Source organism: Camelus dromedarius, chromosome 28 (genome assembly GCF_036321535.1).
Source record: "Camelus dromedarius isolate mCamDro1 chromosome 28, mCamDro1.pat, whole genome shotgun sequence".
Taxonomy (NCBI): Eukaryota; Metazoa; Chordata; class Mammalia; order Artiodactyla; family Camelidae; genus Camelus; species Camelus dromedarius.
Window position 1 is genome coordinate 14,320,896 of NC_087463.1, and position 17,913 is coordinate 14,338,808.

The 17,913-nt window shown below is 47.8% G+C and overlaps 1 protein-coding gene across 1 annotated transcript in view; it reads left to right on the top strand.

Moving 5' to 3' along the window:
* The window catches only part of ONECUT2 (one cut homeobox 2), a 34,200-nt gene extending 18,450 nt beyond the window's left edge, over positions 1-15,750 (top strand). Inside the window, exon 2 of the mRNA XM_010997209.3 lies at positions 13,274-15,750. Within this exon, the coding sequence (XP_010995511.3) occupies positions 13,274-13,560 (287 nt within the window). The 3' untranslated portion in view covers positions 13,561-15,750. The remainder of the gene's footprint in view (positions 1-13,273) is intronic.
* The last annotated feature ends 2,163 nt before the right edge of the window (positions 15,751-17,913 follow it).

Genomic DNA, 17,913 nt, shown 5'->3' on the forward strand with positions numbered 1-17,913 from the left:
GCTCTCCTTCATCGTCCCTTTAGTGCCCGCACAGTGCCTAACACGTAGTGGGCGCTCAGTCAATGCAGGTGAAGCCCAGGGTCACCGGCTCTGATATCCTAACAGGAGGTCCCTTCCAGCCCCACCAGACCACCACATGTAGCTCTACATGTATTTTTGAAAAAGACTTCGTTCTGTGGTCCCACCTGTAGGTGTGTGAAGCTACCAAGCCCGTAGAAACTGGCAGCACCTCGCCTGGCCGCCTCTTGCTCCATCATCTTCGGAGATGCCCGCACCCTGTCTATGGAGTGTGTACCTACTTTCACTCTAATCTGAGCACTCAACCCCCACACCTCGTAGCCTTTCTCTTGCCTTTTGAAACAGCCTACACTCTATGCAGTATGTATCTCTCTGAATAAGTCTACCTTTACTCAAAAAAAAAAAAAAAAAAGACTTCATTCTAAACTTCTCTATTTTTTTCTACTGAAATCATCACCAAACACCTGAGAAACAAAAGTCCAAATCTGTTGCCTACAGAGGTTAAGCCATCCAATCCAGATCTCCATTACTCTGTGCCAACAAAGTCCAAACAATATGAGCACTTCATTCATTTTGCCAATGAGTATAGAAGCAATTTGGAGGTGATAGCAAAAAGACCAAGAGATTTACTCATTTGTGACTCTAACAATGTCAAAGGTTTGTTGAGGTGTTTTGTTTTGTTTTGTTTTGTTTAACCTTAGGTTCTACATCTGGGGCAAGCTGGTTTTGTTTTTTTTTTTTTTAATCATAAGCAGTGTTAAAAATACTTGCTGGTTTTGTCTTGGTTCTTAATGTGGGTGTTAAGAGATGCCTTCCATTAGTGAGTATGCCTCAGATAATGTGTTTATTTGCATCTTCCTTCTTCCCTGCTTGTCCCCTAATGGTCTGGTACACAGAGGGCTACTTGAGCTGATTTATATGGATCTCAGTTGCTCTCATTTGCGCATACTTAATTCAGAGAGGTGATCACATTGATTTCCCAGGCCCACTTTTCAAGACATTGTACTAACATAGATATCTCAGCCGCTCTAACTACATTGTCTGAAAGGGAAAACATTTTAAACCTTTGGAAGCAATTTTGATGGACATTTCATTGTGTTCTATATTACGTACCTAATTAAATTTCCTTCACATCGAGGTCTGTTTAAAATTAAATTGAGAAATATTTTTGAGTTCCATTGGGCAGATAACTTTGTTTAGCTGGATCCGTTCTGCGTACATATGAAACGGCATCCTATGAATCAGTGGCCAGTGCGTATACTTCCCATGGATGTGAAGAAATGACACCCTTAGCAGGCAAAACGTGGACTCCTGCTATTCATAACAGGCTGTTCTTGGTGACGGAACTTGTTCACCCTGTAATTCCAAAAAGTCCTCGTGTTTTTGTGCCTGCAGTTTGGCAGGCTGATGTATTCGGATTCTGAGCATAGTGAACAAAATCTGTAACTTCTTCCATAGATTAGCTGGGGTCTTAGGACTCTTATTTATAAGTTCACAGTCCAGCTCAGGGCAGCTTGCTTCCTGTACAGACAAAAGTCTTATTTGCATAGCGGAGGCGGGTGGAATTCCAGATTGAGTTTGAAAGCAAATAGGTTGAGTTGTCCAAGGATTCATTCCCAGGGGAAGAGATATGATTCCAGATGTTTTGTATCTTTGGAAGCAAGACCCAGGAGAAAGGCCTTATCTCTCAGCTCCACCCACTCTGCCACTGAAGACAAGAAAAACAGACCCTCCTCATCTTTTATCCTGGGTCTCCTTGGCACAGCCATCTCGTTCAGTTCTGGGAGGGAAACCTGTGATACTCGAGCTGTAGTTGGAAAGCTGGCATTTCATAAGCGCTGCTTTAATATATATTTAAGAAAATAGTTCCAAAACTCTGTCACTTCTCTGTACATAAGCAGGAATTTGGCCTGAGTCACCAACTCTTCCATAATTTTTAAGTATCAAGAGTATTGCTTGGCGTTGTCATTGATAGCATGAGCTTCAGGGGTGGATATATCCAGTTTGGGTCCCAGCTACAACCAGTTACTCGGTATGTGACCTCAATGCAAGTCATTAACCTCAAAGAGCCTCAGCTGCCTCCTCTGTAGAATGGGGAGAAGGCTGATGCTAACATCATCTGGTTGGTGTGCAGGTTAAATGAGATACCATGAAGTGTTTAGCACGGCACCTGCCACTTTTACCTCTTATTTCCTTCATACCCCATTCCACATGGACACATCTGTTCTTCAGCATAATCGATGTCATTTTCACCAGTGGAATTTGTGCTGAGAGAGGTTGCCAGACACCACGATGGTCTTTGGATCCTCCCCCTGCAAACCGGCCAAACATGCAGCAGTGCTATTCCCTCCTACCATCACCACCCGCCTCCCCGACCCCTGTGTCCTTTAATGCTCTCTTAACAATTACGAGCATTTTGCTAAGTCTGCTGTGTATGCAGCAGATACTGCTGAATCCTTACTGACTTATGTTGGGATGAAGTCCATTTTGTAAGTGTGGTCTGTGTTGAGCACAAATGCTCCATTTGATAGGATTGTACAATGTTACGCATAAAAATTGCAGCTCAGCCCACAAGGCTCCGCTTGTCTTGTATCTCCATCACAACTGCAGGTTTGGGAGTCATATCAGCAAGTTGTTTTTTCAGACATCCAGGTGGTCGTGAGCCTAAAAGTGCAGAGTACTGTCTCCTCTTTTCTGGTTTTAGTATGTCTGGCCCCTGCCTCTTTCTCATTTCCCAGGTCCTTTTGGTTCTCATCTTAGTCCCTGAAGAGCTCCTGTTTTGGTTCATGCCATCATTTTTATTCCCAAAGCCAGAAGCCTTAACCAGAAAAGAAAGAAAGGAAGAAAACCTACAGACACCCTACTGTTGCTTTTCCTGAAGTGGCAACTTATTTGCTAATGTAAGATTTTGAAGCCGTGGGCCTCTGAATTCTCAACGCACAAGTCGTATTTAAACAGTCTCTAGAATCCTTTCCTGACCCCAAATTACTCCGAGGCATTAATTGTCCTAGTGGTTTCATGGCCACATTATTTCATATTCATTAGTGTTTTCATGAAAAATTATAACACTAATTAGAGCGGCTTTCAGTTAATTCACTTGGTGATTCATTACTCTCTCCCCTCTTGGTGTTCTGCATGTGGTCATCTTGGAGAAAGCATCCAAGGGGTAATTGCAGCTCTATTCCCTGAGTGATCGCCTAATGCCATTAGTTCTGATCCACAGGCGCATCTCCGGCGGCTCTGATGGGGTCTGGTTACAGCTGCACCCTCGCCCCTGCCCTTTGGATGCAGGGAGAGAGGGAAGCCTGCACTGAAGACTGGTCCTCTGGAAGGGGTCCAGGGCAGCAGAGGGGGCGGAGTTCCTGGTGGGAGGTGAACATCACTTTAGCCTCTTCTGGAAGCTGAGTTAAGGACAGGGTAGCGCTATGAGAAATCTGCCCTGAGAACTTGTACTTGGGAAGGAATAAGAAAAACAAATTTTCTTCAGTTTTAGCAGATATGTGGCTGGGCACTGGCTAGACTCTGGAAGTCTGGTTCTCTCTCAGACCTCTGCTGGCCAGATCTTTTCATTAAAAGTTTATTTGTCCTCACACCCATTGGGATGGTGCTATCAAAAAACCCAGGAAGTGTTGGATGTGGAGAAATTGGAGACCTTGTGCACTGTTAGGTGGGAATGTAAAATGGTATAGCTGCTATGAAAAGAATATGGCAGTTTATTAAAAAATTAAAAATAGAATTACCATGGGAGCCAGCATTCCCACTGCTGGGCATCAGTTCCCCCAAATGCCACGTGCCACGGCCTCCTGTCCTTACACTCCCTTGGAGCACTCTTTGGAAACTACACCTCCCAGGGTGTGATCTACCACCATTATTGTCTGTCATCTACCCATCCCATCCTCAGTTTTTTTGCCCAGTTGTTTTCTGAGAGTTGAAGTTCTCAGTGAGTAAGCACAGGGGAGTGGATGGCACTCTGGCTACTTCAAGGCATCTCCGATCAAATTGAATGACAGCTGCTTAATTTGAATTTCTGAACAGCTGGAGGACTCAGGTATTATGTTTTCAATCCAGTTCCATGGGCCTTGTGCTTAGGTGAGAATTCCTCAGAAATGCCCCCATGCAGGTTGAGTGTAGACCTAGCTGTTTGGTGAGTTTTATCTTTTATTCTGGGTCTTTGAGATGATTTTAGTGGGAAGTTAGGAGAGGCTGTACTAGATCCTCCTAACCAATTTAAACAAAATGGTTCTATCCGGAATTAAATATTTGTTTTAGCAACTCATGACTTCTTGGATAGCTTGCAGGAAGGCAGCTATGCAGCAGAACTAAGGATCTCTCTTTGCCCTGCTTCTTCACAGTGGGGATAGATGATCAGAAATTGTGATTTCAAAGGCTGGGTGCCCCCTGAAGATTTATTCTAATAGCCTAGAGGGAAATAAAAGACCCACTGGACTAGAAGTGAGGGAATCTGGGTTCTCAGGGCTCTGTCACTGACTCACTGTGGTCAATGTTGTGCAAATCACCACCTCTAAGAGTCTGGACTCTTGTGTATCTAAAATAAAGGAGAGGACTAAACAGTCGCTGAAGTCCTGCCATTCTAGGACTCAGTGGTTTTACCTGTTGGCCTGGAACATCTACTGTTAGAAACCTATTCCTTGGGGCTCCCCTTTCACTCCCAGAGTTTCTGCAGAACAGGAAGCAGAGGAGAAGGTACATCCACGCTTGGTGGGCGAGCCCCAGCCACAGGCAGAGCCTGCTGGGCCGGATGGCTGGAGGAGCGAGGGGCAGAGGGGGGCAGAGGCCCGGCAACCCCCCCCCCGGAGTTCGCCCTCTGGGGCCACACGGGGCCTCTGTATAAACAAGTTGTCAGACATTTAAGGACCCCATTTCCTGAGTCCCCTTCAGTGACTTTGTATTGAAGAGAAAAATAGGGGTAGGAAATGAAACTTGTTTCTTCAGAGAATGTCTTTCAGGCACGGGGAATGGTGGCTGGCTGGCTGCCTTTCACGTGACAACGAGCAGACGTGGGGGAGTTGCTGTCACATTTGTCACGACCAACCTGCTTACAGCCCTCCCAACGCCCAGGTGAAGGCAGGGGCGGGGCATAGAGGAAGCGCAGAGTCGTCATTTATCAGCCCTATTTCCCAAATGGAAGGAAGACGGCACCACTGCAGGGATGCCCAGGTGGGCAGAGCCGTGCCCCAGGTCGGAAGTGAAGCCCCAGGCGGGGCTCGAGCGCTCGCAGGCAACGCCAGGCTTCCTGGGGCTCCTGGCTTCTCTGCACTTTAGACATGACCCCTTCCAGAGTCTCCAGGATGAGGGGTGTGTGCTCACACAAGCGAGGTCCCTTGCTCAGTTTTTTTCTCACTCCTCTCTCCTCCCTCTCTCTCCTCTTTCGCTCCTGCTCCTGCTTTCTGTGCCTGGAGTATTTGCTCTAACGAGCCAGGCAGGAGCTATCTCACTGGCACGTGGGTTGTTCGGCCCAGAGCACCTTGGCTGTCCAGAATAATTTGCCAAGTAGTTTAGAGGCTTTTCTCGGCAGGGAAGTCCGGTGAGAAGGGGGTGAAAGGAAGGATAAAACCCCAGACCGAGAATGACTGCAAGTCCACTTGTGCAGCACGGCCTCCCTGTCTCCGCTCTTGGCCGCCCAAATGGACGTTGATCTGGATGTCACTGGCTCCGCTGCCTGAGTGGACTGGCATCTGGTCCGTGAGGAAAGCCATGTCCCAACCTGGATCCAAAGCCATTAAAGTTTCTCATCTGACTTAGGTCAGGGATGTTCGGAGAAATGAGAGGGAAGCTAGAGTTTAGCTCTCTGGGGCGAAGGTCGCCGTCCTGGCTCCGTGGTCATCTGGACCCAGGTGGTCTTTGATAATAGGTCAGGGAAAAATGCAGAGCATCTAGCTGCAAACTGTGTATCGTTTCCAAATTGCAGAGAGCACAAGATAATCAAATGATGATGAAAAGATCTTGTCCTTTGTAGCCCCTCCCCTTTCATCAAGCTCGCCCGCCTCCCAGGTGAGTGAGCAGTGCCCCTGCCACCCTCTGGCCCTTAGTGGCCAATGCTTAGAGCCTAAGCCCCAAGTCTTGTGTATCAGACGCCTCATCTCCGTGTCCCTGTAGCAATGTGCCAGCACCTATCTCTTTGCTGGCCGGAGAAGCCTGCATTGCTAGGATTTATCGGTATTGATGGCTTCCTGAACGTTGAATATGTACTATCAGAGTATGTTACTCTTCTATTCTTGCTTCCCTATTTGAATGCAAGGGATGCTGTGATTATTTTCAGTGCTCTTGAATATGCAAATTAGTTCCAGAGGAAGGGGGCCCTCCTGGACACCGTGATCACGTCTCCCAGGGGCTTGCCATCCTGACAGTAACAAAGGGCCACCTCTTCAGACCAGGGAAGAAAAGGGAGTTGATTTCTTCTTACCTCGAAACCTCACTGGCTTCTTGGAAAAAGACTAGAGGTACAAATATGAACTTACTCTTGTGTTTTTTTATGTGTTTCTTTGTTTTATTGAGGTACTGGGGATTCAACTCCAGCCCCTGCGCGGGTGCCCTCCTTGCTGGAGGGGTCACTCTCCCTCTTTGCACAAGCCCTGGGAAGAGGGCAGCTTCGTGCTCTCGAGCCGAAGGATGGAAATGATTCTCCCTCAGCATTGTTTTCAAACCCTTGTACTTGGAGGTTAAGTGACCACGCTGACAGTGCACACCCCGATGACTTCCTTCCCCGCCCCCACCCGGTGCCCTGGCAAGATCACATTGAACTATTCAGGGAAAGTATTTACTGAACGCAAGGAGAACAGAGCACGTCTGCATTATTTATGAGGGGCTAACAATACCCATCATAGGGAGAATGTATTTGGACATAAATTAGTGATGTTAGGAAACACCAGTGGTCCAAAACCTATTAGGATCTCTGACACATACGTAAAAACGCATCATAGTCTTACCTTTTCTGTGAGGCTGGGAATTGGCTCTGAGACAACTTCACAAAGAAAACAAAAATCTTTAACCTTTTATTTGCCATAAGCCCTCTGGGCAGCTCCTCTCCTGTTGAGTAAGTCTTGGCAAATCACTTCAAACTAAGGATTCTTTAACCTCACTTTCTCATCCACCACCTTCTTTCTTCTCTTTCTAAGAAGGAAGGAAGGATATTTACATTTACTGAGCGCCTACTGTGTGCCAAGAATTACAGCTAGCACCTTGGTGTCCGGGCTGTTTTGCTTTCATATCCCCATTTTATAGATGAAGAAATTGAGGCTCAAGGTCATGCAGCTGATGAGTGGCCAACATGGAATTTGAAACCAGGTTTTGACTTCACGCTAAGATTTCTTGCCCTACATTTGACTCACCACCGGGGCAGGAAGGCAACGGTTGGTTTGTCTTTGCGTCTTTCTTGGTTTTCTGTCTCCACAGAGATGCCACGTGCCTGGAACCACAAAACCAGCGGCATTCAATGCTCTTGAATATGCAAATATAAACATTCATTTTTGCTCAAGACTCTGTGGGTCAGCCGGGCAGTTCTGCTGACCCTGGCCCCGCTCCAGGGGTCTCGGCTAGGCTCGCTGCTGTCGGCTGCCGGGGCCGCAGAGGCGGGCTGAGCCAGGCTGGCCTGGCCTTGTCAGGAGGTGGCCAGGCAGAGCTCCAAGAGCATGAACGAAACCCACGGCTTCTTGAGGCATAAGCTGTCACCTCTGCCACATTGAGCTGGCCAAAGCAGATCACCAGACTAGCCCAGATCCAGGGAAGGCAGACAAACTCCATCTTGTGGGAGGAGCTGCGGAGTGTCGTTGCAGGGGGTGGAGGTGGCAGGAGGGGAAGAATTGGGGCCAGTTTTGCAGTTAGTCTGCCTCATTTCCCATTGGTGGGGCCACTCTGCTTCTTTGGGGGCACCTGCTTCCTGGAAGCCTCAGTTCCCTCCTCTCACTCCTCGCCAAGCCTGTGCTCACAGCTGTTTTTCATTTGTACTGAGGTGCAGAATGACCTTGGAGGAGGATTTAAAGGCCCTCTTCCCGAGGGGAAGGGAGGCAGTCAGTTTGGCAGGGGTTAAGCCTTCCACTGACCTGATTAAACTGAAGCAGGCGGCCCTCGGCCTCAACCAGCACAGGAGGGGAACAGGTGGGGGTGGGGAGTGGAGCTGGCCTTCCAGGGCTCTCGGAAACCACATCGAGAAGCGTCCTTCTCTGCCTGCACCTGAGACCCGTGCTTCTTCCAGATACCTCTTTGGGGTTGGCCCCCCCGGCCCAGCTGCCAGCATCTGCGGGCATCGGGGCTGTGCTGGTGGAGCCAGAATTCCCCTCCTCTGCAGGGGCTCAGCCCCTCACCCTCGCACAGGCCTCTGCAAGGACCTCCCTTTGGCCTCCTGAGGTTTCTGGGGAGGAGGGTTGGAAGGAAGAGTTTGCTTCCGCAGGACCCCAGGGCTACCCTGGAGGACACGGGAGCTGATGTCGGGCTGTGGGGGAGAGGCAGCGTGGGCACTTGGGGAGGAAAGGAAGGGGACCTTGGGGCAGAAACGGAAAGGGCTGCGGATTCCTGGAGGACTGGGACAGACCCAGAGTCATGAGAAAGAGACAACAAGTTGAGAGGAAACGAGAAATGGCAGTTTAAAAATCAGATCTAAAAGGTCAGAGATGAGAGGACAAGCCAAAGGAGGCCGGGGTTTCCAGACGCCGGAGACCAGACCGTCCCACACTTGCCCTGCCCGGCTCCTACTTGGACCACCTTCACCAGCAGATTATTGATGACCCCTGTGAGGCGGTCCAGGAGGGTAAAGACACCCCTCCCTAACCCTGAAGCTTCTAGTCTGGAAGGCAAGAGCAGCCCCAATTCCACATCCCACTAGGCAGGTGGGGCAATCATCCCCCAGGAGGTGCCGGCCCAGCACAGGACTTGAGAGGCAGAGTGGGTCGCATCCAAGAACAGCTTGCAGGGAACAGCTGGCAATTTCTTTCATTCTTCTGACCTCTCAGGAGCAATGAGAGGTGTCACTGAGAAGACAGCATTTGCCTTTGGTTTGGAAAAGTCAGTAAAATGGTGCCAGGCAGAGGAAGGCAAATCGGTGAGAAGGATGGAACGGACCGGCAATCGTTTCTGGTCCCGTCAGCGTGAGGGAGGGGGAGGCGCGGTGATCAGACCCAGGCCTTGCGGCTGGTGAGTGGCAGAGCTGGGTTTGACCTCGGGCCCGATGGAAACCGCCCTGCCCTCGTCCATTTTCATCTTCTCCCTCATCAGTTGCCTCAGAAACAAACAAACAAACTACAGAATCTTTTGTTTCAAGTCTGAGGCCTGTAATTCATTTACACAAGACGTTTTCTTTTCCTGTCAATTCAGGCAGGTGTGCAGGACCCCTCCAGTACTCATAATTCTGTAGCAAATCATGAGATGGAGCCAGATTCTCCAAAAACAGGTGGGAGCGTTTCAGCCCACTACAGCAAAGGTTGCTCCTGAGGGACCTGAATTTGTAGGGCAGAATCCCAACAGGTGGGAGTTTCAGCCCCAGAGGAGGGAGGACCGAGGAGTCTGACCCACTGTTGGGTGCCCCTTACCTCCCGGGCTCCTTAGGACCCAGAGAGGCTGAGAAGGGGTTTCCAGGTCTGCGTCTCATTGTGTCACCCTAAATAAGTCACTGGACCTTCACCGACTGTCAAATGGGAATCCACAGCTCGGCCCCTCGTTCCTCACAAGGAGGTTGTGAAAGGAAGGCACTGACGGGGGTGCAGACCTCAGCTGCCTCTCAAGCTCGCCTTGTGGGCCTCCAGCCCCCAGACCCAACAGGAACCCTGCCTTTCTGTGACTCAGTGGTGAGGGTCAAGTTATGGGCAGTGGAAGATGTGCAGGTGCCTTGAAGGGCTGAAGTCACTGCACCTGTGGGACTGAGCATCAAGGTGAAGTGTGGTTCCAGGTGGCCCCCCACCTGGATCTGCCTCACAGAACCAGCTGGTTACTGTCGCCCTGACCCTGCAGGTGCTCACAGCTGAGGTCGCTCCACCTGTGTCCAGGCACGGGCCCTCCCAGGGAAGACCGAGGAGAAAAGCAAGGCCCGTGGGCTGGCAGCTGGCAGCTGGTGGCCCTGTGCCTGTCCCGCTTGCTGCTCCCTCCCACACTGCCTGCCTTCCCCTCCTGCCTGCACAGTCCTCCACCCCTTGGCATGCAAATACCAAAGACGTTTGTCCCAGGAAGGAAAATTAGGGGTGAGAAAAAGTGACTCTTTTCAGAGAAACTACAGTCCCTGACCTTTGTGGTTGGCACCAAGGCTGTGTGTGAAAGGAAAGCCCCAGATGATGCAGCGCTTTTCGTGGCCTCATTAATATTTTCCCCAAGTCCCTGGTACTGCCCCTTGCTCTGTCTCACCTCCCTTGGAACGCCCTCCTGATGGGAATGACTTCTGGCTTTACAGCCTCACCACACGCCTGACTGCATGTCTCCATGTGGGCAGGCGTTGGACAGAGCTGTGGCCGGTTACCGGGCGCCTGGGGGCAGCTGGGCTGCTGGGAACACCCGGGAGCAGCCTGGCCATGGAGGGAGCAGGGGGAAAGGCCAGTGGTGGAGAGAAATTCTTCTCTCTCTTCTGGTTTAGAAAGATCAGCTCCAGGAAAGTGGCACATCCTCGGAGAGGCACTTTCTTTGTCCTGTTTCTGACCCTCTGAGAGTGGCCACCAGGGAGAAGGTGAGTTGGCGTCTCATGATCTCAGGGGGCGGGGAGGGGAAGGCAGGTGGCGCCGGCACTTGTGCCTTGAACCAGAGCTTATTATTTCACCCTGGGAACCCGGTGGTTTGAAAAATTTGAGTTGAAAAAAGGACCTTGCTAGTCTTAAGCAGTGGCTGTCACCGCTGTTGCTAATCACAGATGCGTCTGTCTGTGTATACCTGCTTGTCCCTGGTCGTGGTCCACAGGAGACAGGCAGCGTTCTCCATCCGAGTTGATATTGTTCCTGTCCCAAAACTGGGAAAAGGCACAGGTAGGCTCAATAGGTGGCCTCACTGTAGGTAAACAAAGGATTTCTCCTAGGTTTTGAAATGGAAATGAGCTCTCCACCCTCCAAGTAGGGACCCACGTAGGGACCACTTCCCAAGAGAGGAAGGAAGGTCAAGAATGGCTGAGGGCTTTCCATGTCCTCACCCCAACCTCCCATCCAGCAACACACCTGTGCCCCATTACACACCCTCCCTGCTTTCTTCTAGAAGAGGGGGGAGAAGAAGCCTGCAGGAGCCCGGGCTGACCTCACACCCTCCATGGGCAGAACTTCCCTTGAGTGGCTGGGACCCGCCAGAATCTCCCTGCACCCACACCAGTGATGAACGCTGTCTGGTGGGTTAGAAACCTAACATGCATCCCCAGGCGGTAGGGAGCTCCTTGGCATTTCCCAGCTGTTCTGACATGGGTATTTGACTGTGCCGTGTAATGTTCTGACACTGAAAGCATTTACACTCTGCACCTATGGGAATAGCTGGCTTCCTCGCACCTTGACAGCAATTCTGAGGTTCACACCTTCATACCAGCTTCCAGACATCATCCAATCTGTCTCTTTTTTCTTGGACTTTCACAGCAGGCGTTTGCCCTCTTGTTTTTATTTTCCTTCAGCTCCTGACCAACCCGCTATTGTGTGTAAGAATCATGGGATGGCAACTGCCAGCTGTCAGGACCCCGGGCGGGTTATATCCCTGCTGCCTCGTTGTTCTGGGCTTTGGGACGTGCCGTACATTTGCAGACCACAGGCTACTACTTTGCATTTCTTGGTGTAGAATCTGGTGGCTTTGGAAAGCTGTTGGGAAGGCACAAACAGGATCTATTGATCTGTTCTTTCTCTGCAGGTTGCTGAACATTAAACCTTTAACATTTGTCCCTTAAATCATATGCATATACTCAACCTGTGTCAGCCCCTCTCTACCTGATGCTCCCTACAAAAGGCAAAGAGTAGAAAGTGGCCTGACCCAAAGCTCAGAAGCAAAACTCACAAACCAGGGCTTTGAGAAGTATGAAAAGGCTTCCGGGTGGCACCCCAGACAGCTGGTCTTGGGGGAGTGTCAGTTGAGTACAAAGAGATTGTCAACCTGGAGCCAGAACGTCCAGTAGGATTTGATTCAGGGAAGGATGCTCAAAGCCAGGCCTCTGCTCCCTCCTCGCCTTTCCCAGATCAGCTCTGTCGAGGCTGCACAACACCCCTGGAAGAGCTGGGATTTCTTTCTGGCGGTTTGAACACGTGTTCTCATGTTCAAATTCGTGATTTGTATGCACTGTATTATTTAACCCTTACAAGTCACTCTTCTGAGACCCACTCTGTCTGTGAAGTATGCAGATTCCCTGAAAGAGTCAAGGCACCACTTGTCATCAGCATCCCAAGCATTCATTTAAGTCCATGTCTCCAAAAAGAAGCCGGTTGGGGATGTCACACAGACCTGGTCCCTGCCTTCTAGGAACTTGTGGGGTATGACAGAGGTAGTGACACATAAATTAACATCCTGGCTGCATATGTCAACCCAGATGTGGACACCCACCTATGAAATCAGAGACTGCATCTACTGATTGACATATCTAGGGCCTCAAGATCCTGTCATTGTAAATTTGGGTTCTTCCGGTGACCCTCAGCCCTGGCTTCACTTAAGTATAAGTTAGTATAATTCCAGCCAAATTAGAATTGTTTAAACCAATTTTTTCATAGTCTTTCCCTCTCTGTTTGATTTTATTTTTTGATTTTTCAAAAGTCTGGAAGATGGGGATTTGGGTCGAGATGATACCATTGTTCTGTCACTTCTGATTTCATCCTGTTAACAATTATTTGAATCACATGAGTGGAAACTTTGATTTTGAAAAATTACGCACTTTCAAGCTTTGACTCCAGAAAGTAATTTCTGCTCAGCTGTAAACAATTCTAGATGGTGACTATGAAAGAGGAACTGCCTAACCAGGCTTGCCCTGGGGAAGTCATCGCTCCCTTCACAGCACCTGATTTCAGAGATAAAGCGTTTTCAGGGTGTGCTGGGGGGTCGGGGGTGAAAAAAAAGCAACCACGTTTGATTCAAAACGAAACTGTGTAAAACAGCCCTGCTGTTTCCTCCTCTCTCCCTTCCCCCACTAACGACGCCTTCCATCACCCTGAGATGAACTGGGAAGGCTGGTTATTGACAGCTGGGCAATTTGCACAATAAAGTTTAACGGTTTACATCCCCTGGTACGACTCTGTCAATGTTCTCAATGGCTCACCTTCCCGGGTGCTGGTCCTCAGACTTGCACTGACTCTCTCTTCTCTTCCCTTTCCAGCGTGCAAACGCAAAGAGCAAGAACCAAATAAAGACAGGAACAATTCCCAGAAGAAATCCCGCCTGGTGTTCACCGACCTCCAGCGCCGAACACTCTTTGCCATCTTCAAGGAGAACAAACGCCCGTCCAAAGAGATGCAGATCACCATTTCCCAGCAGCTGGGCCTGGAGCTCACAACTGTCAGCAACTTCTTCATGAATGCCCGGCGCCGCAGCCTGGAGAAGTGGCAGGACGATCTGAGCACAGGGGGCTCCTCGTCCACCTCCAGCACTTGTACCAAAGCGTGATGGAAGGACTCTCAGTTGGGCACAAGTCACCTCCAAATGAGGACAACAGATACCAAAAGAAAACACAAAGGAAAAAGACACCGGATTCTTAGCTGGGGCCCTTCACTGGTGATTTGAAAGCACAATTCTCTTGAAAAGAAAACTTCTATTCTAGCTGTAATCATAGACCAGGTGTTCTTTTTTGTTTGTTTGTTTTTAATGGCTATGGAGTCCAAGTGCAAGCTGAAAATTAGTCTCTTGGAACCGGACACTGTCCTCTGAGTGAGCATGCTAAGTACCCCAGAAACCCAAATGGGGCCTTCCTGGAGCAAGTGAATTTCATTGTGGTGTCAGCCAAGCTTAAGATTGCTTAGAACGTCAACAGTCCCACTTTGGGTCCTGTTAACCTCTTGCAGTCGGAGTTCCTGTGAGTAATAGTGGGACTTTGGCCTGTGTAAGGACTCTTGAGTTTGGGCTCCCAAGAAGCTACAAATAAGAGGAGACTCTAGCAACAAGAATGACCTCATTTGCTTTCCAAGTGCTTAGCCTCATCATACCATAGTACACCAACATTCGCAGCCATAACATTAAAAAAAAAAAAAATCAGAAGGACAATTACTGAGCACAAGTTTTAAATATGGAAGTTAAAAAAAAAGTCCAAGGACCTGTTTTTCCAACTCAGGCATCTTTTTCATTGAATGGTTTAGAAAGCTTTAAGTTGATCTCATTTACTATTTCCTTTTTCTTACCTCCTGGAAATCTCACATGTCTTGGATCCATCAAAAAAAAAAAAAACAAAACAACAGATCAGTTCACTTGAGCTCAAAGTATCAAGCACAACGAAGATAAACAGAGAAGTAAGGAAGGTTCTGGATTCACTGCATCTGGATTTTCAAGACGCCAGTTGGGAAGTCATTAGGGAATCATTAGGAATATGGCTTCAAGCACATTTTGCCGTTTGCTACAAATTCTGTTTGTACATAATGCAGACGCACACTCAGGAGGCCAACTTAACTGTTACGGTACATGGAGCAAATGCAGCATTTTAAAAGATCTAGATTATTTTAGATCATTAATGTATCCTTCTTGGTTACCCATCACCTGGTCGCTCCTACTGTACATTATGACCACCACATAATACATTCTCATTCTTTCAGATTTGGGTTGTTCCCTTGTCCATCCCATTGGTAGGGGTGTTTTCAGTGTTTCCTAGCAAGGAAGAAAGAAGTCATTCAAACCGCCATATGTGTTACTCATCACTGTCATGTAGTCCTGAATCTCTTCCATTGTTGAATCATCCTAGCAAAACAGCTGACTAAATCTGGAGAAAACGCAGCACACCAAAGAAGCAGGATACTGCAAACCAAAGACATTTACTACTTGCCATTTTCTAGCCTAAAAATACTGTGATTACTTCTAGAAGTCAGAAAGCCTCTGCAACTCCAAATGGCATTCAGCTCTTGCATTTGGCTCACCATTGGGCTGAGCGGACCGGCTATGCCAAAGACGTTCGCCAAGCCACCCAGCGAGTAGTTCCTGGCTGTCACCTTCCCACAACAAGCGGAAGAGCACCCACAGAACCCTGGGAGATTGCAAGGGTCACCATGTGCATATTTACCAGTGAATGGCCCCAGGTGGGCACCACAGGGGTGTTCAAAGCAAGCCAAACGCTGCAATGATTCTTTACAGACACTTGAGACTGACTTTTTTTAATGAATTACTTAATCGAAACCAAAGAAACTTTTTCTGCACCTACTTCTGCAACAAACAAAACTGTCCCATTAAAATGAGTAAATAAGTAAATACATAAATCAATGAAAATCACCACCAACAAGAAGGAAGCACGCCAGGAAAAAAAAAAAACCAGAAACGGAAAAACAGCGAAACACACTGTGTTCAAACAGACCTCTGGGACATTTTTTGGAAGCAGATTTTAAAGAAAGGGTTGAGACAGGAATAGGAATGAGGAAAGGCCTCCGTGGCTGCTGCTTCATTTGACAACTCACGCGGTAATCTTAAAGTTGAAGATTGTCTTTAATTTGTGCCTATGCAGTTTTTCAAAAGAACACGGAACAGAGCAACAGAAACCTCAACAGCTACAATACCAAAGATGAGGATTTCTCACACCTTTTGTTTCAGTTCATTATCTCCTCTTGCCTGGCTTAAATACTAATAGCGCCATTGATCTGTGTAAAGGTAATCAATTTTGTTTCTGAGCAACGAAAGGAAAGGGTCATTTATTTGATTTTATTGTTTTCCTTTAATTTTGTTTTATGGCTTTCTACCCAACATGGAATCTCTCAAAAGGTTCCGTGGACTCCAAGTTTAAGGTGTTGGGAAACTGAACCATTCTCTTTCTGCTCCGCAGAGTGTGGGGAATAATATTGTCCCTTGAATGTTCTTTGCTTAACCCTTAGTCTTGGTTCCTTCTATGTTCAAAGTCTCAGCATCAGGGGAGGGAAGGGGGGTTGAGGGTCAGGGGTAGGGGTCTTGGTGACACATCCTCTCCCGAGCCACAGAACCAAAGAATTTATAGAGGAATTGACAGCCTCATCTTCATGTGATTGCTACATCCTAACAGCGCTTCGTTTGGGGGTGGGGAGAAACATGTAAAAATAATTGTCAGTTTCTACTTTTCTATTAGCTTTTTAAAAATCAGCTGTAAAGTTGCATTTCTAAAGAAAGATATATATAATATATATGAATACATATATAGATTCAGCTTGACATTGGTGATAACCCCAAATTATTGCTGTCCAAATTCATGTCTTGTTTTTGTCAAGTGCTTCATCTATTAAGTACCCAGTTCAGAATTCTGCTCATTTCTCATGCCATCCCAGAGTACGTTTGCTGCTGCGGATGATTTGGAGTATTCAGATTTCTGTGAAAATCCCTGGAGATGGTTGAAAGTCAAGTTCAAGCCTTTCAGCATTTAACCTGTTGATAAATGGATCCATGGTACAAATGAGTTTTATTTGTATTTTGAGTCATCTCTATTCTATGCCTCAAGCATGATCTAGGTGGTGAGTGAGGTCCATCCACCAGACCTGGGCCATGGTCAGTGGGGTGCTCCTCTTCTGTAACTGCTGGGAAAGCTCAGTGGTCTGTTCCCACCCGTTACAGAGATGAGGCCAGCCCAGAATCTGTTCTCCAGGAACTGCCCTGTCCCATTGGGGTGTTCCCAGATCCCCCTCATTGAGTAGATCCACCAAAGGGACTTCTCAGAGGGGAAGTCCAACTCCTGCTGCAATGAGTTGATCAGGTTTTCTCAGGGTAGTAATTACCAATTTGTTCAGACAAGCCTGTGTGCATCCACAGCTGGCACTGGGGTGAGGCAGTGCTGTTGGGGGTGGGGGTGTCTCAATCCTAGAGAGAAAACATAAAGCAGGGTTTGGGGAGAATCCTAGCATCCTGCCTTTGGGAGCCCCACTGTCCATGGTGCCACCTCCTTGCTCCCACCACGTGGGGTCTCCCTTTGCAGGGGCAGCAGCCATGGAGCCATGAAAGGAAGTGATTTTCCATGGCTTTTGTAATTCATACTATTTGGGGATATTCCTTGGCTTTGTCCTGTGTCCCTTTGTCTCTGTCAAATGACTAAGAGAAGAGCATATTTCAGCAGGGGAACATGCCTCTCGGTTGATAAAAATGAATTTCATCTTGTCTCTTTCTAAATGAATCCTTGTGACGTGTGGCCCAAGGGAAATGGTTGTTCTTCTCAAGATTATATTGGTTGGTGATTCTTTGGCAGCTTAATCTCAGCATTTCGGGCTCTGGCATCCTATGAAGATGTCTAAACCAAAAGAGGCTGTCTTTGTGGCCTGAGATTTCAACACTGGTCAAACCAGGTATAGTCACACACACGCCCTCAGGGTTCCTGGTGACCAGAGGAAGATGTCATAATGTAGAAAGGCAAGAACTTCCTTCCAAGGACTTCTGATAAATGTCTCATACTAGGTAATGCGCTACTAGAGAGAAGTGCTTGCTTCTTAAAAATTCTCTACATACATATATAAATACGTGTGTGTACCTATATCTTTCTGTTTCAAAAAGTGAAGCTCTACAGAATTTCAATTTGTTAAAAATTGGGAAGGAAAAAACAAACCCTGCAAACTGAAAGGTAGTGGAATTTGACCCAGTAAGTTTCCTTCAAGCATTTTAAAAACTTATTTTCAGTTAATAATGTCAGGGGAAAAAAAAATAACTGTTTGGACTGGTTATTATTCAGGATCCATTTTCTCAATCCAAAAAAAAAAAATTCCAGGCATGCCTCAGCCACAAGCAATGAAAAGGGCAGTGTGCAGGGGCAGTTCCAAACCAAAATTCCCATTCTTTTTTTTTTCCTTGATTAAAAACATACATTTTTTTTTAAAGTTT